The following is a 21,415-nucleotide window of genomic DNA, read 5'->3' on the forward strand; positions in this document are numbered from 1 at the left end:
CGGAAGAAAAAAAAAACAAAACAAAAATAATGACTGAATTGTTATTTAAAATTAAGTTAAGTGATGACAATTTTGTAAATCTATATATTTTATTATTCTATCTGTAAACTACAAGTTTTTTGATGATGACAAAGATCAACCATTATGGTCAAAGCAACAACCTCAAAAAGAAGCTCAAATATCTTCATTAATAAAGCTTCAAATCCTAATATTAAATGTTAAAATATAAAGGTATATGATGCAAATCAATACTTCAATTACATGAGAACAAGTCATATTTACATATGCATATAAAGTATTTTCAAAAGTCAAAATAGCATTAACAAAGTCTTAAAACTAATATTTTTGACAAAATACATAAGTGTATTAGAATACAACATCATGTATTCGAATACAAAGCAAGTCAGAAGCAAAAGTCTCAAAGTTGTATTCGACTACGACTATGTGTAGTCGAATATACATCAAGTCAGTGGCCAAAATCCTCATATATGTATTCGACTACAACCTTCTGTAGTCGAATACAAAGTAAGTCAGTGGCAAATTTTCACTAATCTGTATTCGACTACACACATGTGTATTCAAATACAAAGTGTAATTTTTGAATATTTTTGAACGTTACAAAGAGGTGTATTCGAATACACACATCCTGTATTCGAATACAACTGGAAGTAATACAATTTTTCAGATCTGGAATGGCTCCAAATCATTGTATTCTTTCATCAAACCTCTTGGATCAATGGTCACGAATCTGAAGAGATGTTTATGGAGTATAAATACCCCATAACTTCAGATCAAACAAGACACAATCCTTGAATTCTAATACCCTGAACAATTTTGAACAAAATTCTGATTTTTTACAAAGTACTTGCATTTCATTTTCATGTCATTCAGAAAGATTCTCAAGTACTTGAAGTGTTATTGGATTGTTTATCAATATACCTCTCATTATTCTTATTCAAATCATATTGTATCACTTGTAAAAGAAAATAATACTTTCTTAAAAAGTAGCTTAATCTAAGATAGTAGTGTGCTATCTTAGAAGTGTTGTTAGAAGTTTGTAGCAAGAATCCTAGGGTGGGAGTTGTACATTTTCTGACAATTAGTGGATCAAACAAAAAAATTTACTCCATCATTCTAAGTATTCGAATTAATAGGAGTTACATTTCGAATTAATAGGAGTTACATTTCGTTTTTTTATATTTATTTAGTTTCTTATTTTTCGCTCTATTTCATACGTCCTGTTTAAGTTATTTTTCTCTAAACTATTTTTATTGTGAAATTTTGACATAACAAATTTAGAGATTATTTTCATGGTTTATTTTATATTTGTTACAATTATGTAATTTACTCTCTATGATAAACTGTCTTTGGAGCTTCACATACAGAGATAACAATGAGTAGGATTTGGTAGAGTACTATAGTACTCGTCCCTATATCTGCGGTTTAAAAAGAAATACTCATACATGTGTCCAATACTTGTACCCATACCCATTACCCACGGTTTAACTAAATACATCGATAAATATATGATATTGTTGTGATTAAATATAAAAATTATTCAAATATTTTAAATCCAATCATAAAGTATTATAAATCAAAATATTTTATAACTCAAAACATTTCAAATGAACACTCGTTACATTACACATTCAAATATTTATAATAATACTTTATGCAGTTGCAAGTCCTACGATAATATTATTCGAGATCTGTAAAAATAATTGATAGGAAGTTGCAAGTATAATTATAAAGACACGATTAATAAGATATAAGTCTTAATTATAAAGTCACAATTATTTATCTATTCATCATAATTCAATTTTTTAAAAGTTTGCAAACGTTTATGTTTCGATTATAAATATTGCAATGGTCCAATGATATTATATATATATTAAACGTAAAAGAAAACAATTAATTAAACTAAACACTAATATATATAAAAAACAATAATTTATATAACTACGAATGCGGGATAGGGTGGGTATTATAGTACCTGTACTTGCATGTGTACTGTACTCATACACGCACTCATACCCGCTTAATTTTATGGGTAATTACATGACTCGTGCCGATATCCATTATGTGAATTTTTACCCTATCCATTGTGAGTTTTTTTTGCAGGAATCCGATCTAATTATCATATCTATTCACATATATTAAAAAAAGTGAGTGGTATAATTAATGTATATATTTTGTGTTGTCTTGTTATTAAATTGTTCCTTGTGTATAGATATATTTAATGTTAACTTTGCACATTTCAAAACAAATTAATAATATTAGTAAAGGTAGATTTAGAAAAAGGATAATAAATACAACTAATAATTTGCATAGATACTTATATTTAGAAGGAAGAAAAATATTTCTCAATGAATGATGATTATGTTTTTTAGTTATACAATTTTGACAAATCTCAATTTATTTTTATTTAAAACATTAATAATTAATCATAAAGTATAATTTCTCGTGCATCTAAAATATAGTATATATTACGGTCATTTCTAACTCAATCCCTCTCTTAAGTTACAATTTTCAATAATCAGATAGATAGGAGTAGTCATGACAAATTTATCTCAGCCTTTGTGACTCAACAAGTTTTTTTAGTAGGACTACAAGTTGGATTGTAATACCAGTAAGATAGAAAAATAGTAGAATATGATCTTATAAGGCAATCGATAAACCCAACAAATTGGATTATAATAAGATATGATAACATATATATCATTTCCCCTTTTCTATCTCGACTAGTAAAAAATTATTGCAGTTAAATTAAACTTGTATTTGAAATACAACTTTTATTTCACGAAATTCAAATGTTCAAATATTAAACCATTAAATATTTCCATAACAAACAATCTTAACACATCCATTGCATAAAATCAAAACAAATGTAATGAAACATATTAGTTACATGTAACAAAATGTCTACATGTACAACAAACTTACGAAAAAATATCTTCAACGTAACTTAAATTTGAAGCGAAAATTTCGTGATTCTTATCCAAAATGAGTGAATTTTGAAGATAAGTTGGGCAAAACATAGACTCTGAGACATAAAAAAGAAAATAAATAAAGTAAACAAAGGTTAATAAAAAGAAGAAACTACATATATAGCTGATCATTAAGTTTTTGTAGCAAGTAATTAGATGTAAATTGTAAAAGCATAAAAACTAGTTATATTACCTTTATAACTTATGTTCAGTCAATGAGAATCATTCCAGCTTTTTCTAATATAGCTGTAACTTCACTTCGACTTTTATATTGTTGGCCTTGAGGATCATAGTAATACTACAAAACAATGTTGGTGGAATTAGGTAATTATTAATTTGACCAAATATCACATGTCTAATGAATGGATAGAGAAAAAAGAATTGAGATTACCTTGTAGACACGGCGAGTTTTGATCATAAGACGTTCTTCACCTACCCAACCTGGAAGAAGCCAGCCATAAGAAGGCGAGGTGGTGTCATAAAACTTACTCTTCACGTCTTCATTATCGGATCGATTAGTTCTATAACGCCGTTTGATTTTTGAAATAGTTGTTTTCGTCAATTCCGAAAAGTTATCATCTATTTCACTCGTATAATGTCTATTGCTACTTCCCTCACACTCCGTGCTTGAAGGATTCATACTTTTGTGTTAGTGTACCTCTTTCTCTTTCTCTTTGGATGTATAACGTATTTCGCACAACATGCTAGCTTCAAAAATATTGCGTCTTCGTCTAAGTAATTCATAGAAAAGGAACAATCTAGAACATTCTAGATGCTCGACACACCCCAACTAACTGCATAAATAGTTTTGTTAGTGAATTTAGAGACATCTAAAAATACTTAAAGCTTGAAATGACTCAATTAATTTATTAATATTTTATTATAAAAAAATTTATTTAATTATATACACAAAAATATATTATTATTTAATTATTTTAAAAATACATACTATTTAATTATTTCTTTTTTTATCGAATCATTTAATTTTTTCTTCTTTTACTATTTTTTTTTTATAATGTATCAAGATGGTATACTTAATTCATTCTTGCGACCACACAACTTTTTCAAACCCAAAATATAATTATCCAAATAAAATATAAGATCGATTAATAAATAATAATATCGTTAGGATGAATTTGTTAGTTTAGATTTGAATTTTTTTATACTAATTGAGGTAATATTTACCATTCTTTCTACATAAAATAAAATAAAAAATAATAATTTAAATATTACTATTTTTTTAACCATTAGCAATTAACACATAAATATTAATACGAAATAAATATAACATTAAAAGTAGTGCATCAGAGATTTAATCCAAAATATTAACATGAATCTGTTCTTAACCTCAATAATAATCATGTATTTTAATCAAAATAATAATAACAATAATAATCATGAATCTTCGTCCTTTTTATTTTGTCTGTAACTTCATCCTTATTTAATTAGTATAAAAAAAATTACTCAATTAGTATAAAAACTTAAACCATATGTTTAAATAAAAGTATTTTTCTTGGTAACAAAAAAATATTTTTCATAATAATAATTTTAATTTCCTTATAATTAAAATAAAATGTTGTTTCTTTCAACAAAAAAAGAAAATGTTGGATAATCATTTTTTTTACAATACCTTGTTATTAATAAATAAATTCCGGTACAGTTGTCAGTTGCCATGGAAAAATAAAGGTAATAATTAGCACTATAAACTTATAAATAACTGAAAAGAACAATAATAAATAAAATTGGATACCTAAATAAAATATTTTATATTTATTTTTTACTGGAGTCTTTTTCATATAAACAAATTAGGTTGTTTCCTTCTTAAATTGTAATAAAATAAAATTAAAAAAATAAAAAGTCAATTAATTTTTCTAGATATGTAACTTTATGAAGATATGAATGAATATCAATAAAAAAAATTACTAAAAATATCAATCAATGTTATTGATTTCATTAATTGTCTATTAAATTCAAATCATTAATAATTAATAAAAATAAGTTCAAATGCAAATAAGTGACCTCGCAATTGTGTAAGTTAGTTATGGTGGTAAATAAAAATTATTTAAAAAAATTATAATTAATAAATAGTAATTTGTTTTTTCATTAAAAAATATTCTTTGAGGATATATATTTTATTAAAAAAATTCTAACAATAGTAAATGTATGAATTATATATTAATGCACAAAATATTCAAAAATTAGTAAAGATATAATATACATTAGAACTTCTTTATAAAGACTATTTTCATTTTTTGTTGACAAACCTAGACGATTTTCTTTCACTTCATTATTAATAAGAAAAAAAAAATGACATAGTATTACTTACCTGTCAAATATGCCTTTGAATTAATAAATATATGAAATAACTATAAAATGAAAATTTGTGCATGAGACAGGTTGGTTTTCAATGCATTCTTAAGTCTCAAACCGATAACTAGTCAAAAATGAGATCTTACATTTTATATTATTGGTGGTCAATAGGAAAAATGAGTGGTCAATCGTTATGGCCAGAGAAATGGTTGATGGGTGGAATTACAGTAATTGGCGATTGTCAAAGTGGTGGTCGAAAGATTGACGTCGGCTACCATTTTTTCTACCCGAAATTTGTTGTTCTAAAGTACCCAAGACTTATATGGGTCTTAGTTACCAACAAGAGACAAAGGTAGCAATTTATAACAACTAGACTTTGGCAAGAGGAAACATAAAGGAACCAAGACATCAAACAAAATACAAGATACACTACTAAAAGAAAAACACAGAGGTAAAAATAAGAACACAAACACTAGATCTTAAAATAGCCGTAGACAGTGATAAAAAAGACCAACTAACAATCTCACCATTTTGGGTTTAGAGGAAGACCATTTGGTTTTAGATATGTAGGCGGGGGAGCGTAGTGAAGAGTCTCTCACTTTAAATCCTAACATCTTTTTTCCACTTCTTAGATCTACAAATCAACATGCCTTTACCTCTAACTACTCATGAACATGTCTCGATTGTACTACTCAAAGCAATTATGCAATGTCAAACTATCTTTTAAGGCAATATACTCATTCCCCAAAATTCAATTAAATGGGAACATATGGATTTGACTATCATTGTTTGGGATATCAAAATGATATGGAGACGAGTTCTTTTAACTTCTTTCTTGAAGAAAAGGTTGATTTCAAAGGAAACTTTTCTATGATGAACATTATGGTTATATATTGAATTAGTTTTCTCTTTTCTCGTGGGAGGGAACCCTATAATAAACATACCAACAAAGACCGCCAAAAGACATTTTAGTCAACCTAGTTTCAATATTATATATAAACCCTCATTAACATTAACTTCTTTTTCACAACAATATTAGTCTTATCCTCAAGTAGCCAATATTTAATTGTCTTGCAAAACAATTGTTAGAATATATGAAATTCAACAGATTGGTGTTATAATTAGCATACAAAGAATGTACATGCTTAATTCATTTGATAGTCTAGGCTAATTTAGACAAATTATAAATGTAAAAAATCTTATTAAAGTATATATAATAGTTATAATGAAGAAAAAATGGAACATTTGACAATAAACTCCTCGAGAATAACATGAACGGATAACAAAATCTAGAATGAAAGGGTTACATATAAGAGAAGTTATTTTCCTTTGATAACCCACCCTATGGCTCAAACAATTTAGAAACACTTCCTATGCACAATTGATGGTCCAGACTCATCATACTCAGCCTTTGCAATCCACATCTGCACTCAAAGTAAAAGACAATTTAATATTACGATAATGTATAACATTCAGAGAAACAAATTAATCTAAGAAAAGAACAAACCTGTTGGAAGGTGCTCAGGGAAGCCAAGATAGAACCACCAATCCAGACACTGTACTTTCTCTCAGGGGGTGCTACCACCTTGATCTTCATGCTGCTTGGGGCCAATGCAGAAATTTCCTTGCTCATTCTATCAGCAATGCCAGGGAACATGGTTGTACCTCCTGAAAGGACAATGTTACCGTACAGGTCTTTCCTGATGTCAACATCACATTTCATTATGGAGTTGTATGTGGTCTCGTGAATTCCTGCAGCTTCCATTCCAACCATGGACGGTTGGTACAAGACCTCTGGACACCTAAAACGCTCAGCACCAATAGTGATGACTTGCCCATCAGGTAACTCATAACTCTTCTCCACTGCAGAGCTGGTCTTGGATGTCTCTAGTTCTTGCTCATAATCAAGGGCAATGTACGCCAACTTCTCCTTCATGTCCCTCACAATTTCACGCTCTGCTGAGGTGGTAAAAGAATACCCACGTTCTGTCAGAATCTTCATTAAGAAATCAGTCAGGTCACGACCGGCCAAATCAAGACGAAGGATGGCGTGTGGGAGGGCATAACCCTCATAGATAGGGACTGTATGGCTGACACCATCACCAGAATCCAACACAATACCTACAAAAATAAGCAAACTAAATTATCCTAATGGAACAGGAATCAAGAGAAAATAAAAAATTACATCAACAGATAAAGATTTGCTTGAGTAATAATAGCCGTAATCCTCACTCTAAAAGCTTTGTCGATAAGAGCTAAAAGTACAATTAGGCCAATTAAAATCAATCATAGAGTAATAATATGATGAAGTTATTACCGGTTGTACGACCACTGGCATAGAGTGAAAGAACAGCCTGAATGGCTACATACATAGCAGGGGCATTAAAAGTCTCAAACATGATTTGGGTCATCTTCTCACGGTTAGCTTTGGGGTTAAGAGGAGCCTCTGTTAAGAGAACTGGATGCTCTTCAGGGGCCACACGAAGCTCATTATAGAAGGTATGATGCCAAATCTTTTCCATGTCATCCCAATTGCTAACAATACCATGCTCAATTGGGTACTTGAGAGTGAGGATACCACGTTTAGATTGTGCCTCGTCACCAACATATGCATCTTTTTGTCCCATACCAACCATAACACCAGTATGACGAGGACGTCCTACAATGCTGGGAAACACGGCACGCGGAGCATCATCTCCAGCAAACCCTGCCTGGAAAAACCAAACTATGTGTCTGTCATTTACCTCATAACTCACCACAAGGCATAGAAAAATAAACAATTCATTTCAAACCAAAGAAGAAAATATCATATCTATAATGAATGGATATCGGTACCTTGACCATTCCTGTTCCATTGTCACAAACAAGAGGTTGAATATCCTCAGCGTCTGCCATCTTCTTTTAATATGATATGCTCAGCTGGATGAACACAAAACATAATCAATGTACCATTTTAATTAATTAATTAATTAAAATTTTAATAAACAAAAGTGAAAGGATTGCCATGGGATGTGATGAAACCAATAATACTCTGGTCTACAACAATAAAAAATTGAAACATCCATCAATTATCCATACACATTGAAATAAAAAATATCAACTACTAAAGTTTAGAAACAAGAAAAACGGTTAGGGTCTATCTATCTATCTATCAATTTGGCCATTTAGTTAAGATTTGTATTGTATGGATCTCATATGTTATATTTTTTTATATCCCATGGAATGGAAATGCACAGGAAAGAAACAAACAGGCAACTAAGTAGATAGCGTATAAATCTAAATACAATGGCGAGAGCAATGCAGAGAATTAAGCAATTACTCCAATCCAATTACAATTACATCATCATTTTCATATAATAAGAAATTGAAAAGGAAACAAAAATGACAAAGTAAGGAAACAGGAACATACCTACACGTAGCTTACGAGGAAGAGGGATTCTGAAAGAAAAACTAGACGAAATGAAGAGAAGTAATAATTCAAATGAATATAACAACCATCACACCCAATTTAGACCATTGGATTTTCTCACTCCTCGTTTTAAATTTGGAGAGAGAGAATCAGAAATTAACGGACAATGTACGTTCGTTCTTTCTCTGCGTATACACCAACCATTAATTTCTACCGAATTGTTGGAGAAAAATACGCATGTAAGTCAAATATTAATCTATAAGGTTATTTTATTGCAGAAACCAATCAATGATGATTCTCACATCACACCCTATTCTTACTCTCCCTTCTACTTCTCTTCTTGTATCGAAAAGAAACAACGGACCACAACATTTATTATAATTATTATTATTATTATAATATTGCTACCCACACCCCTCAAATTGCTACCCACACCCTTCAAATTCTCCGCGATCCTAAAATTAATTAAGTACAAAAATATAAGTTAAAAAAGTACACTTTAACTTAATTTGATTGAGAAAATTACCACGACATCTCAGAGTCGAATCACCACATGGTCGCCGAATGTCCTAAGAACAGAACTATCAACCGGACCACCAGAATATCCACCATCCTGTGGAGGTTCATCTATGTCAGTTGGTTGGGGTTCGGGTTGGGATTCTTCATATTGTCGTTGTACTCGTCATCGTTGTGCTCTTGCAAAAACAATTGACCTAACACGACGACCCTCCGCATTAGAAGTACCCTCGTTAAGTATAACACGATCTTCTGTATGAATAAACATAGTGTGCACCACATCTACAAAACAAAAATCATAATAAACAAAAAAACAATAATCCTAACACGACGACCCTCCGCATTAGAAGTACCCTCGTTATGTATAACACGATCTTCTCTATCAATAAACATAGTGTGCACCACATCTACAAAACAAAAATCATAATAAACATAAAAACAATAATCCTACGTGAACTTAGTTCACGTATGTGAACTCAATGTCAAATACTTACGTGAACTGACGTAAACTTATTTTCAATCTTTAAATTATATGTGAACTAAGTTCACGAACCATGTACGTGAACTCAGTTCACGTACGTGACCTTATGCATTAGAAGTACCCTCGTTAAGTATAACATGATCTTCTCTATCAGTAAACATAGTGCGCACCACATCTGCAAAACAAAAATCATAATAAACATAAAAACAATAATCCAACATGAAGTCAGTTCACGTATGTGAACTCAATGTCAAATACTTATGTGAACTCAGTTCACGTACGTAAACTCATATTCAATCTTTAAATTATACGTGAACTGAGTTCACGTACGTTGTTGGAATTTAAAAAATGATTTGCGCATGTAAACTCAGTTCACGTACGTTAGTGGGTTTTTGAAAATGAGTTTGCGTACGTAAGCTGAGTTCACGTATGCTTCTAGGTTTAGGGCAGAGAAAGTTTTTTTCGTCTTCAAAAATAGAAACTTTTTTTCTTCAGTTTTCAGGCATTGCATTCATAAACAAAACAACAAAACACAAACCAAACAACAAAAACAAAGGTTGATGCTTATTTACTTGATTCACAATAGTGATGGTAACTTGATGAAGTTGGTTGATGATGATTGATGAAGATGGTTGATGATGATTGATGAAGATGTTCAAGATAGTTGATAATGATTGAAGAAAATGAAGAAAATGAAAAAGATGAACAAGGTGTTGAATGAAGGTGATGAATATAGAATAAAGGGGAAGAAGATGGGTTATGTTAATGAAGAGGAAGAAGATTAAAATAAAGGGAAGGATAATTTAGAAATTTTAATTTTTTTTAACATTTGAGGGGTGTGGGTAATAAATTAGGGGATGCTGGTAACATTATTGTTGTTATTATTATTGTTGTTATTATTATTATTATTATTATTATTATTATTATTATTATTATTATTATTATTATTATTATTGTTGTTGTTGTTGTTATTGTTATTGTTATTGTTATTGTTATTGTTATTGATACAATCTCAGTTTTTCTTCTTACAACTTAATATGAACTTCAAAACCCACTTCTTGCATATATTAACTTTAGATGCAATACAACGTGTGGATAAACATTATTTATTTACTTAATGTTAGCCATTGAGAATATGCACCACATGCAAAGTTCCAAATTTTGTCCATAATTTCGAACTTTTTTTTGCTGGAGAAAATCTCAAAATGTCAGTACTAGTCGGTACATCATGAAGGAAAAAATGAGAGCTAACATGAGATATGGCAATTTTTAATTTTGAACTTTCATAATAAAACACGTGTTCTTAATAACAAAAACCCCTGTACGAGCTTTTATATCCTAGAGCTACAAATTGCATTTTTCTTGGTTATAAAATTGGTACCATTGAATATACCGATTTGTCGCATTAAACCAACCTTACATTGACACTTACCCAACTTTATTCTAAAGTTCAACTATGGATATTAATAAAATTGAATACCCAACTTGATTCTAAAGTTTTACTATTTTACTAGGATATTAATAAAATTGAATTTCAGTCATTAAATTTTAATTTGACTATCTATATTGTTAAGTTAGATATTTATCTCGAATTCAAATTGGATTCTCACAGTTGTATAAGTTAATTATGATAAAATTTACAATCTATCTATTTTATGATTAAAAAAATTGAATTTTAAATTTTAGTGTATCAATAGCACAAAAAAATAAATAATTAACTTTTGTATGTATTAGAGACATAATTAACTTTTACCATTCATAAATAGTCATTCTCAATTTGAAATAGATGGTATTGCATTCATTTTTTAAAATATAATAAAATGGCCTTCGATTTTTTTTATTTTTTTAAATATAATAAAATGAGAGTGAATATTTTTGGATTAAATATATTTTTAATTCTATAAAATTATAACCTTTTAAATTTAATCCCTAATTTTTTTTTTTATTTCCAATCTCTATTTTGATTATATAAGAATTTTTTTAGAGAATAAAGATATATTTTGTTTACAAAAATTAAAAAAATAAAGATTAAAAGTGATTAAATAAATATTTACAGACTTAAAAATTGAAAAAAAAATTTATAGAAACTAAAATTAATTTACTCCTTTTTTAATTATTAAAATTACAATTCTTATTAGGGATCCAATTTTTCAAATTATAACAGGAACAACAAAAAATGTTTAATACGGCCAACATAAAAAATAAAATATATATATATATAAATAAAATAAAATAAAATAAAAATACTTCTCAGATGTAGAGTAAAAAATGATTTATACTATTGACCAAGGATTTAACAGATGATCAGTTGTGTCTGTCTGAGTATTGTTGATTGATGATGCAAATTCCCCCATTATATCACATATCTATCCAGAAATTTTATTTTATGTAATCAGAATTCATAACTGGTGCTATAAATTAAAGGACAAATATAAGCTGATGCTATAAAACTCCCACAGAAAGGTTTGGATCCATCATATATCACTCCATCTTACATTTGCAAGAGGTTAATTGCTCGTATCCATTACCTTCCTTCTAAAAACTTGACAACAACTCAAACTGTTAAACCAAAGTTTCCATTCTTTTACCAAAAAAAAAGTTACAATTAAAATAACTAGACAGCCTACCAATCACTCAATTCAAGGTTACAACATTATCTCATCTCATATTTGCCTCTTCTACCCTCCTACCTACCAAGGAGAAGGTGAAGAATACTATTCTACCATTGCATCAGCCGAAATTTCAGCAGCAGGTGCATCAGATATTCTTTTATTCTTCCCTGAATACCACAACAAATAACAATTAAAAATTTACCGTGCACAATATTTTGTAAACAATTTGACTGTTCTTTATAGAATGTTCCACAACAAGACATTCAAAAACTGAACATTTAAAGAAAAAAGGGAGGAATTTTAGTTAGTGAATTACCCTATGCATCTAATTAAAACTTTCTTTGGAAATTTTGGATTAGTGCATGTAAATTTAAATACAAATATTGTTGGTATTCAGTGGATGGTATTCAGTGGATAAGGTTTCGCCTTCACTTTGATTTAGGTTCATCTTAGCATATATATGTCTACAACCCGTACTAAATTTATTGAAGGATATATATGCCTTACCAAACTAAAAAACGGATTTGGATTGGATGCAGTCATACAGTCAAAACTTCCAGGACCATCCGATTAAGATCAGAAAGTTATGATTTCAGGATCCAATTTTTTTGGGTTTAATAATAATAATAATAAAATCTGTTTAAAATTAGGACCGTCCTATTTTAATTGGACGGCGGCCTAAAAAGCCTTGACTGCAGAACTGCATGCAGTTTTATATGTATGCAATCCAAATCCCTAAAAAAAGATAGTCCATATTATTATTTATTATCCACATTTTGAAGGGTGGGATCAAACTTGTTAAGACTTCAGAGTCAGAAACAATCAAGGATGGAAATTAGGATTTATCATGTCGTAAGTGAACAATTGCCTAGTATTCAAAGCATAGTTTAAAATGACTCTTAGATTAGGAGTATTCCAGTCCCCATATCCAATGAGAAACTGAAATCCAGTAACTGCTACTTTGCAACGATGTTGTGTATGGAAAACAAAGCAGCAAGAATGAAATGTGATTTTTTTTAATATAACTACTAAACATATATTATGAGTATATTAAAAGGCTTTTTCTCTGGTTTTCAGCACAAAGTTGCTAGCATTCCATATGTTATCAATGCATCGACATATACTGCAAATATCTTCAGTTATATTTCAAATCTTATAATGCACTAAAGAGAAAACATAGATTGATAAGTTAATGAATTAGTTAGTTTGGTAATGGGTAAGAAATAGCCCAGTAAGGAGAGGGACTAACTTATAAATATCGAATGGGGGAGGAAAGGAGAACAAATCTGTTCGGGAGGGTTTGATGTGTTTTCCATTTTCAGCTTATAGCTTGGGGTCATACAAATTTTACCTTAGCTGTTAGCATTTGCTCTCACTTTTTGTATTTTATTTTGCTTTCTTATCATTTATCAATAATACACTTGCCCTTCATTAGATACGAATTGTTTGTGTTGTATAGCATTAGCCACAAAAGGAGGTTGCTAACAATTGCATCAACCAAAGACCAACACTGATTGTTGACTATCAAAAGAAGGAATTCAATTGAATTTGAATGTTGTATTAAACTGTTAGTTTGGTATTGTCCAAATTGCCATTGACAGTGCTCCTTGTCCTCTATCCAAGACTCCTATACTAATGGTTTAATATATCCAAGCATGCCGGTAAAAAACATAAATCAAATAATGAGTTGGCCTCTGTAGAAAGCCACTGTCCCCTGATGAGTGATGAATGATGTTACATTTAACATTTCATAGTAATAATTATACGAAGTTTTATTAAGTGATGTCTAAATGAATGAGAATTTTAAGAGCTGACTCCAAGACTGGTTCGTGAAAATATATTGTGCATTCCAAGCATGCCAGTTAGAAAAATAAATCAACTAATAAGTTGGCCGGTGTAGAAAGTTACTGGCCCCTGATGAGTGATGTTTCATTAAACAATACATAAGTGATGACCAAAAGAAAGAGAATATTAAGAGCTGGCTCCAAGGTATGCTTTTGCAAAGCAAACTCATAGTGAAAAATGGATCATATTTTTTCAATAGGGCCTTATTAACAAAGATTGATAAGACTCCATTGCAATGGTGGGACTCCAAAACAAATTATATTTGTCTGATCTTACAATCTATATTATGTTGGAATCCCCATGATTTACGATTTCTAGTCCTCTCCTGACCCTAGATAGCATCACGATTGTGACTACGTCGGCTGTTGCGATAGAATGTTATTTTTTAGTTACATGATAATTTGAAGTTGGTAGGTTATGAAGGTTATTCTTGTTTTTGTCATTTGAATGTTTTATTATATTATATTTTTGTCATGTAAACTTACTTAAGGAGAACCAAACTCTGTCACTTAAACCAACATTGAACAACGAGGACCAAGTCTTTCTCCATTGGTTGGAGTGGTTCGACCAACATGTGTTAGTTAAAATGCTTTGTTTTAGATAATATGATTCTGTACATGTTACCCTCAATTTATAGAAAAAATAAATTTCATACAGAACAAGAAATTGTATGCAATGAAATATTTATTTACCTTTACGCTTGAGCTGTTTAAGTTTCAAGCCCTTTTTCAAGTGAATTTTTGTTGAAGATGTAGTGCGACTGCTATCTTTGATTTCCCCTGCTCGCAAAACGAAACAGTATATGAGCTTAAAAAAATCCTCAAAAATGTTAGATTAGGTTAAGTTGAAGGATGAATGAAAGATACCTTCTGCAACAGCCATTTGCACATCTTCCATGCTCACGAGACCATTCTGTAATGCGTCCTTTTGTTCCTACATTTAATCGAAAAGTGAAAACGCAGAAGAAAAGTTAGCAAAATTTCATAATCAGGATCATGCTCGTTCATGGAGAGAGAGAGAGAGAGAGAGAGTGTGTGTGTACTCGACGCCATTTTTTGAAAAGCTTGCGCTTGCGCTTTCCGGATATAGACACGGGTTGCTGCCTGATCTTAAGCCTGCCGGTGGTAGGGTCACCGTGAATCTGTCTCTTCTTCTCAGCAACGAGAGCTCTTCTTCTTTTCTGAACCACATTAAACTTCGCCATCCCTGCGCTGCCTCTGCACAATCAAACCCTAATTTACTTTTTTTCAACTTTGATCCTCTATTTAAATATAAACAAACAATAATAACAGAAAACGATTACTCCTTGTTTTTTTTTTTTCTTAATGTAATATTTTTCATAAAATTCAATACAATTATTTTTATATATAAAAGTATGACCAGAAAAAAATCTCATTTGAGTTAATTTAATTATCGCTAAATGTTTTAAGTTATATTTTTTTATATCGTTTATCTCAAATTTGATAATAATTAATTCAATTGAAAGTTTATTATCATTTAAAATTGTGTTAAATATTGTAATAATATATCTATTATATTAATCATTCGAAAAATATTCATTAGCCCAAAGCTAAATTTAGTAAAGTTAAGACTTTAGGTCTCTAAAAAATTAGTTAATTTTTAATGTATATTTAGGACAAAGAATATACAAATATTTAAGTAATACAACAAATAAAAGACATCACAATTATAAAAAGATACAACTAATGATATATTTAATTAAAATATTTTGCATCTCATAAAATAAAATAAAAATATACAATTTAAATAAAATCATAGTCAAATATTGTTAGTTTTAAAGAGTTTTCTATTTGTGATATCAAGATCATGTTTTAAAGTTTGTTTTATATTTCAACAAGTGTCAGATTCACCATGTATTTTATCAAATCTTATAAATAATATATTTTTTTAATTTTATTAATAACAATCTAAATAAGATAATCTTAAAAATAAAGTAATAAAGGTCTATTTACAAAATCAATGTTTTTAACTTTCACGTAATTTAGACAATCAACTTATTACAATTATAACTTAATATTTCATTATAATAATTCAAGAAAATTTTCAAAATGCATAAATTAATATATCTTAAACGCTAATAATACAAATGAATGTAATTTAAAATATTGAATCAGAAATAAAAAATAAATAAAAAAATAATTAAACTTCAAGGTTCTAAACGAAATTAAGTTAAATTTATATAATTTAACATGACCTTTTGCTTAAAAATATCTTAATGAAATTTACCGTTAGAAAACTTAGTTTATTTTTCTCTCTTTTATGATATTAATAATTATAAGGTTAAATATATAAAAATAACACATATAATAGTAAATAAATAAAAGCAACGTATCTTATGTAAACAAAATATAACATCCTTTTTGTGGAAAAATTATTACAACAATTATTTTTTTAAGGCTTATTGTTTTAAATATATTTATTTACTTATTTCTCTCATCTCTAATTTCTTAATTTAATAAATTGTTAACATTTTTAGAAAGGAAAAAAAAACAATTAAAACATAAAAAACAATATGAAGAATAGAGAGAGGAAAAAATGTATTCAACCATTGTGAGGGAGTTTAAGACTTTTAAAGAGACTTATCATTATTTTTTACAAAAGTCTATCATTCAAGTGATTAGTTATGAAGGCCTTTGTAAAAAAGTCACAAGTTTAGCAAGTCTATCAACTTAAGTTATATTTTGATATATGACATATCTTTTGTAGTATATATAGCATTATAATTCATCTTATTTAAAATATATTTTATAATAATAAATTTGAATATGTCAAAAATTTATATAAGTCAATATATTTATAAAAAATGCTGGTAAAGTTATAATTTAACATAAAATACAAAGCTTAATATTATAATAATAACATTAATAAATAAAAATATTTAATTAAGTAGGTTGATTTAATAGGTCTAAAATGTTATATTATTATGAAAAGTTCGAAAGATCTTCAATAAAAAGGTACATGTGGTCGAAACTGACAAAGTGGAGTAGGTAGAGAATACTTAGAGCGCGAGACAACTTTTTTTCGATCATTGTAGTATGTCATTTTTAGTTAAATAAACTTAAAAAAACAAATTTACTTTGGTAAAAAAATAAAAATTTGATTTCACTAAGTTTAGTGGGATAGGACGTAAACTCTCTGAAAGTTGGTTCCACCTACTTTCACTTTTAGTAATATTTGAAGATTTTTTTTTACAAAAAAATATATTTATTTGTTCAAATTTATAAAATACATTGAAAATAATACAAATTCAATTAAAATTAAAATTGACGAATCTACAAATAAACTAAAAACATCAAAGTTAATAATATAGAATAACAAAATACCTATAAAGAGTTTTGGTAATTAAAATAATGAACATTACAACAAAAAGATAAATCAAATAGTGTCGCATCAAGACGACAAACAAAAGAACGTCGATCATAAACAACAAAATAAAAACACACAAAAGACAAGAAATATATTGAAAACAATGCAAATTTAATATCATTAAAATTGAAATTGACAAATCTAGAGATAAAGTCAAACCATCAAAGTTAATAATATAAAATAACAAAATACTTATAAAGAGTTTTGGTACTTAAATCAATGAGTTTTGATAATTAAATCAATGAACATTGCAACAAAAAGAGATACTAAATAACGTCGCATCAAAATGACAAACAAAAGAACGTCGCACATAAACAACAAAATAAAAACACAAAAGACAAGAAATACATTAAGTCCTCTTATTTCATAAAAACATGGACAAAATTAACTTACATATCAGTCTATTTATCTATAACCAAATACACCTTAAATGTATGAGGATTTGAAGTTTTGGGACTTAATCCTTATTTTATTCAATCATTTTAAATTTAAAGGTTAAATATATTTTTATTTTTTGACTTCAGGTTAAATATGTTTTTGACTTTTATAAAATTTAAACAATTCTACTTTAGACCATATAAAATAAAAATATAATTTATAATCCATATAAATTTGTCTAAGAAACAGTTTTAGTCGTTGCTAAAACGAAATATATATAATTATCCTTCAATTTTAAAAAATTAACAATTTTTGTTAGTTTATTTAAAATATTATAAAAAATTCATTCATAATTTATTTTTTATTTTAGATGAATTAAATATAATTTTTTTAAATAAAAAAAGGGACTAAAGTTAAAAGTGATAAAAATATGAATATGAAAAATCCAATTTTAAACTCAATAATCGGAAAAGATATAGAAACTAACAATATATTTAATCCTAAATTCTAAAATATTAAGGCAATTTAGCTAATTTTCTCTGTTTTAATATTTTATAACACAAGATAATCGATTAATGTTCGTTATCAAATTGATTAGTTTGTGCCTAGAAAAAGACGCTTTACTTAGATTTGGTCTTATATGTGATTCAATCTTTCCTAACTCATTCCGTTTCTCATTCATTTGAATTTAAAGAGTAGACATGCCCTGCTTCAGCCTCTCTTGATTAGCATATTCGGTCTATTCCCTGATCACACCTCTTTTGAATCATTCTCCTGTTAACAGCAACATTAAGTTTTACCCTTATCTTCCAAATCACTATAACTCTATTGTTCACATTGATTATTAGTAAATTATCACGTTAAACGGTTTATATTCAATTTTACAAATTATATTAAATAGTTTTTAAATTAAATATAACTATCTAATATTTTGTTGATACGGTAATTTATTAGTAAATGAGCAAATATATAATTTATTCCATGACTTTATTAAGTTTATCAATCTACTCCCTCGGTCAAAATTTTAAAATAATATTTAACTTTTTTAACATTAATAAAGTTAATTTATGCGTCATAATTTTGTACTAACGATGTTACAAACTGATGGGGTAACATATTAACTCTCACCTAAACAAATCTTATGATATTTATTTATTTTCGAACATTGTCACGTGTTTATCAAATATCAAAGTGACTTTGACATTATCTCAAACTCATTTACCATTGTTGTCCCCAAACTACAACATTTTTGTTCAATTTTTGCGTTTGTCTTATTCGTTTGATAATTGCAAAGTCTTCTTCCCCAATTTTATTTCCTTCCTCCATTGACATTTTCTTCTACTTTTGTTATTTTTTCAAAAAAAGAATTATATTTGCAAAAACAATATGAATAGGATGGTTGGTGGCTCTCAATTTACTTCATCTATCAAAGGGAAAAGCTATATTGGTAATTTAAGGTTAGATTAATCATGTATTGAAGAAAAGTGTTTAATTCCTTTTTATTTTCATGGAAGGATAAATGTGATAAGGATTTCAAAGGCATATGCAAATCCGGATCAACCTTTCTTTGGTTGTCCGATTTGGAACGTATTCAAATGTGCATTTTTTTAATTTATTTATTTTGTCATGTTTGGGGGATTTTACTCAAAAAAACTTCAATTATTTTATTTTGATTCATCCATTGTTATGATTTATATCATCTATTATAGTTTCTTATTACATTGATGATTGGAGTTATTATGTTTCAGAAAGAGGGTTGTTGTTCATGTCTTCTATTGTGGGATGAAACTCCTGACATATGTGTTTCTAAAGGTGTTGGTGTTGCTGAAAAAAAAAATGAAGTATTGAAAAGTGAATGTGGACTTATAGCCAAGATTGATCAATTAATAATATTACAAAGATAACAATCAAAAGTTATGGAAAAACACAATGAGCTTATGTTGAAGCTTATGGACAAAGTTGAAGTTGTAATGAAATAACAAAGTCGACTGAGAGAACTTTTGGTGAATATTATGAACAAGATTGATGCAACGATGTTAGAACAAAAGCAAAAAAAATAAATAAATTATCTTGTTGTTATGTGGTTTTTGACGACATCCCGCTTTTTCGAGACATCAACTAAAGAAATTATGAACATAAAGATACAGACTCGTTTTTTTTTTATTTAGAAAAGATTATCTTAAATACTCATTTACAATTACAAAAGTAAATTTAATACGTAAAACAAAATAAACTCTAACGTCAAAACTCTTGACGTTTTACTACCCAAAAATAAATCCTAGTTGGTCATAACTCTGGACACTTGTGGAAAACTCTCCCAACAAGTCTCATACCAGTACAAAAGTATTTCAGAGTCTTCAACTGCATGTTATTGTACTTCCTCGCATTTCTCATATTAGGTTGACCGTGACATTATTGGCTCAGGTAACACTATATATAACATCCTGTTAAATGTAAGGGTCATTTCCAAATAACAAACACAGAGCAAATACACATACAAATATAATTGTTATAGCAAAAATATAAATAAATCATATACTTCATTTAACAATTACATCACAAAACATCAAAGATACAAATAAACAAAAATGCACAAATCCTATTTGTTAGACTATATGTCAATGCATGATTACAAGGGCTTCGTGGGTCCTTTCAAGCAACACCACTAACTCAGAATCTCCGCAAGGATCTGTGAGCTCCAACCAATTATGAACGCACCAACCAACTATGAATGCATGAATGTAGACACTTTTGCTAGTAACAATATAGACCACTCAACCAGAGCGTATAAAATTATTCATTATTCATTCATCAATTTAATGTAAATTTGGTTTTTAATATTTCCCTATTCATGCTTTTATTATTATTATTATTGTTGTTGTTGTTGTTGTCAAACATTAAAATAACACAATACAATAGTAACTATCACCAACAATTTTTAGAATAATTATTTCTACTCCTAATAAAGTAAAATATAAAATAAAATAAAATGTCTTGATGTTACATTAATTGTATTTATGGTAGTTATTGATGATTTTGAATGTAAGTTACTTGTTTAATGCTTGGTAACATTGATAAGTTAGCTTATAATTTATTAAATTATTTTAAAAGTTTGTCTGATTAAATTAAACGCGTTTAATTAATAAGTTTTTAATGTTTTTAATTTGTTTGTTTGTGTTAAAAATTTATTTAATTTATTTATTTATTTAATTTATTGAATCAATTCTAAAGACATAATGTAAATGATACAAAACTCATGTATGCATGATGTAAAACTCATGTTCGACCTGAATCTCCTCTACGAATGCAAAATAAACATATATTCATTCAAACTAATTTTGAAACATTCAATTGAGTTAAATAAAACTTACATTTACTAAGTTATTTGTTTTATTTATAACATTTTTTCAAAAAATACATTTTTATTAAGATTGTATATTTTTTAATAAGATGTTTGGGCCAGCCAGATCGTCCAATTATTTATAATAGA

General features: G+C 28.3%; 2 protein-coding genes and 1 long non-coding RNA gene across 3 annotated transcripts; all 3 read right to left on the bottom strand.

Annotated features, from left to right (window-relative positions):
• Positions 1-2,512: 2,512 nt before the first annotated feature.
• Positions 2,513-3,772, bottom strand: LOC105851543 (uncharacterized). Its single transcript, XR_001143291.3, has 3 exons — positions 3,379-3,772; positions 3,181-3,285; positions 2,513-3,043 (listed from the first exon to the last, which is right to left on the bottom strand). It is a non-coding gene; the product is annotated as an uncharacterized lncRNA (long non-coding RNA).
• A 2,706-nt stretch (positions 3,773-6,478) lies between these two features.
• LOC101498553 (actin-97-like) lies at positions 6,479-8,948 on the bottom strand. Its single transcript, XM_004489125.4, has 5 exons — positions 8,707-8,948; positions 8,133-8,216; positions 7,615-8,008; positions 6,805-7,418; positions 6,479-6,721 (listed from the first exon to the last, which is right to left on the bottom strand). The coding sequence occupies exons 2-5, from the start codon at positions 8,190-8,192 to the stop codon at positions 6,656-6,658; spliced, it is 1,134 nt and encodes a 377-aa protein (XP_004489182.1). The 5' UTR covers positions 8,193-8,216; positions 8,707-8,948; the 3' UTR covers positions 6,479-6,655.
• Positions 8,949-12,121: 3,173 nt separating this feature from the next.
• On the bottom strand, positions 12,122-15,413 carry LOC101498222 (uncharacterized). The gene is made up of 4 exons (XM_004489124.3): positions 15,203-15,413; positions 15,027-15,093; positions 14,853-14,939; positions 12,122-12,482 (listed from the first exon to the last, which is right to left on the bottom strand). Exons 1-4 carry the CDS (start codon positions 15,362-15,364, stop codon positions 12,418-12,420), a joined length of 381 nt encoding a protein of 126 aa, XP_004489181.1. The 5' UTR covers positions 15,365-15,413; the 3' UTR covers positions 12,122-12,417.
• Positions 15,414-21,415: the final 6,002 nt, after the last annotated feature.

This window comes from Cicer arietinum, chromosome 2, assembly GCF_000331145.2.
Source record: "Cicer arietinum cultivar CDC Frontier isolate Library 1 chromosome 2, Cicar.CDCFrontier_v2.0, whole genome shotgun sequence".
In the NCBI taxonomy this organism is placed as follows: Eukaryota; Viridiplantae; Streptophyta; class Magnoliopsida; order Fabales; family Fabaceae; genus Cicer; species Cicer arietinum.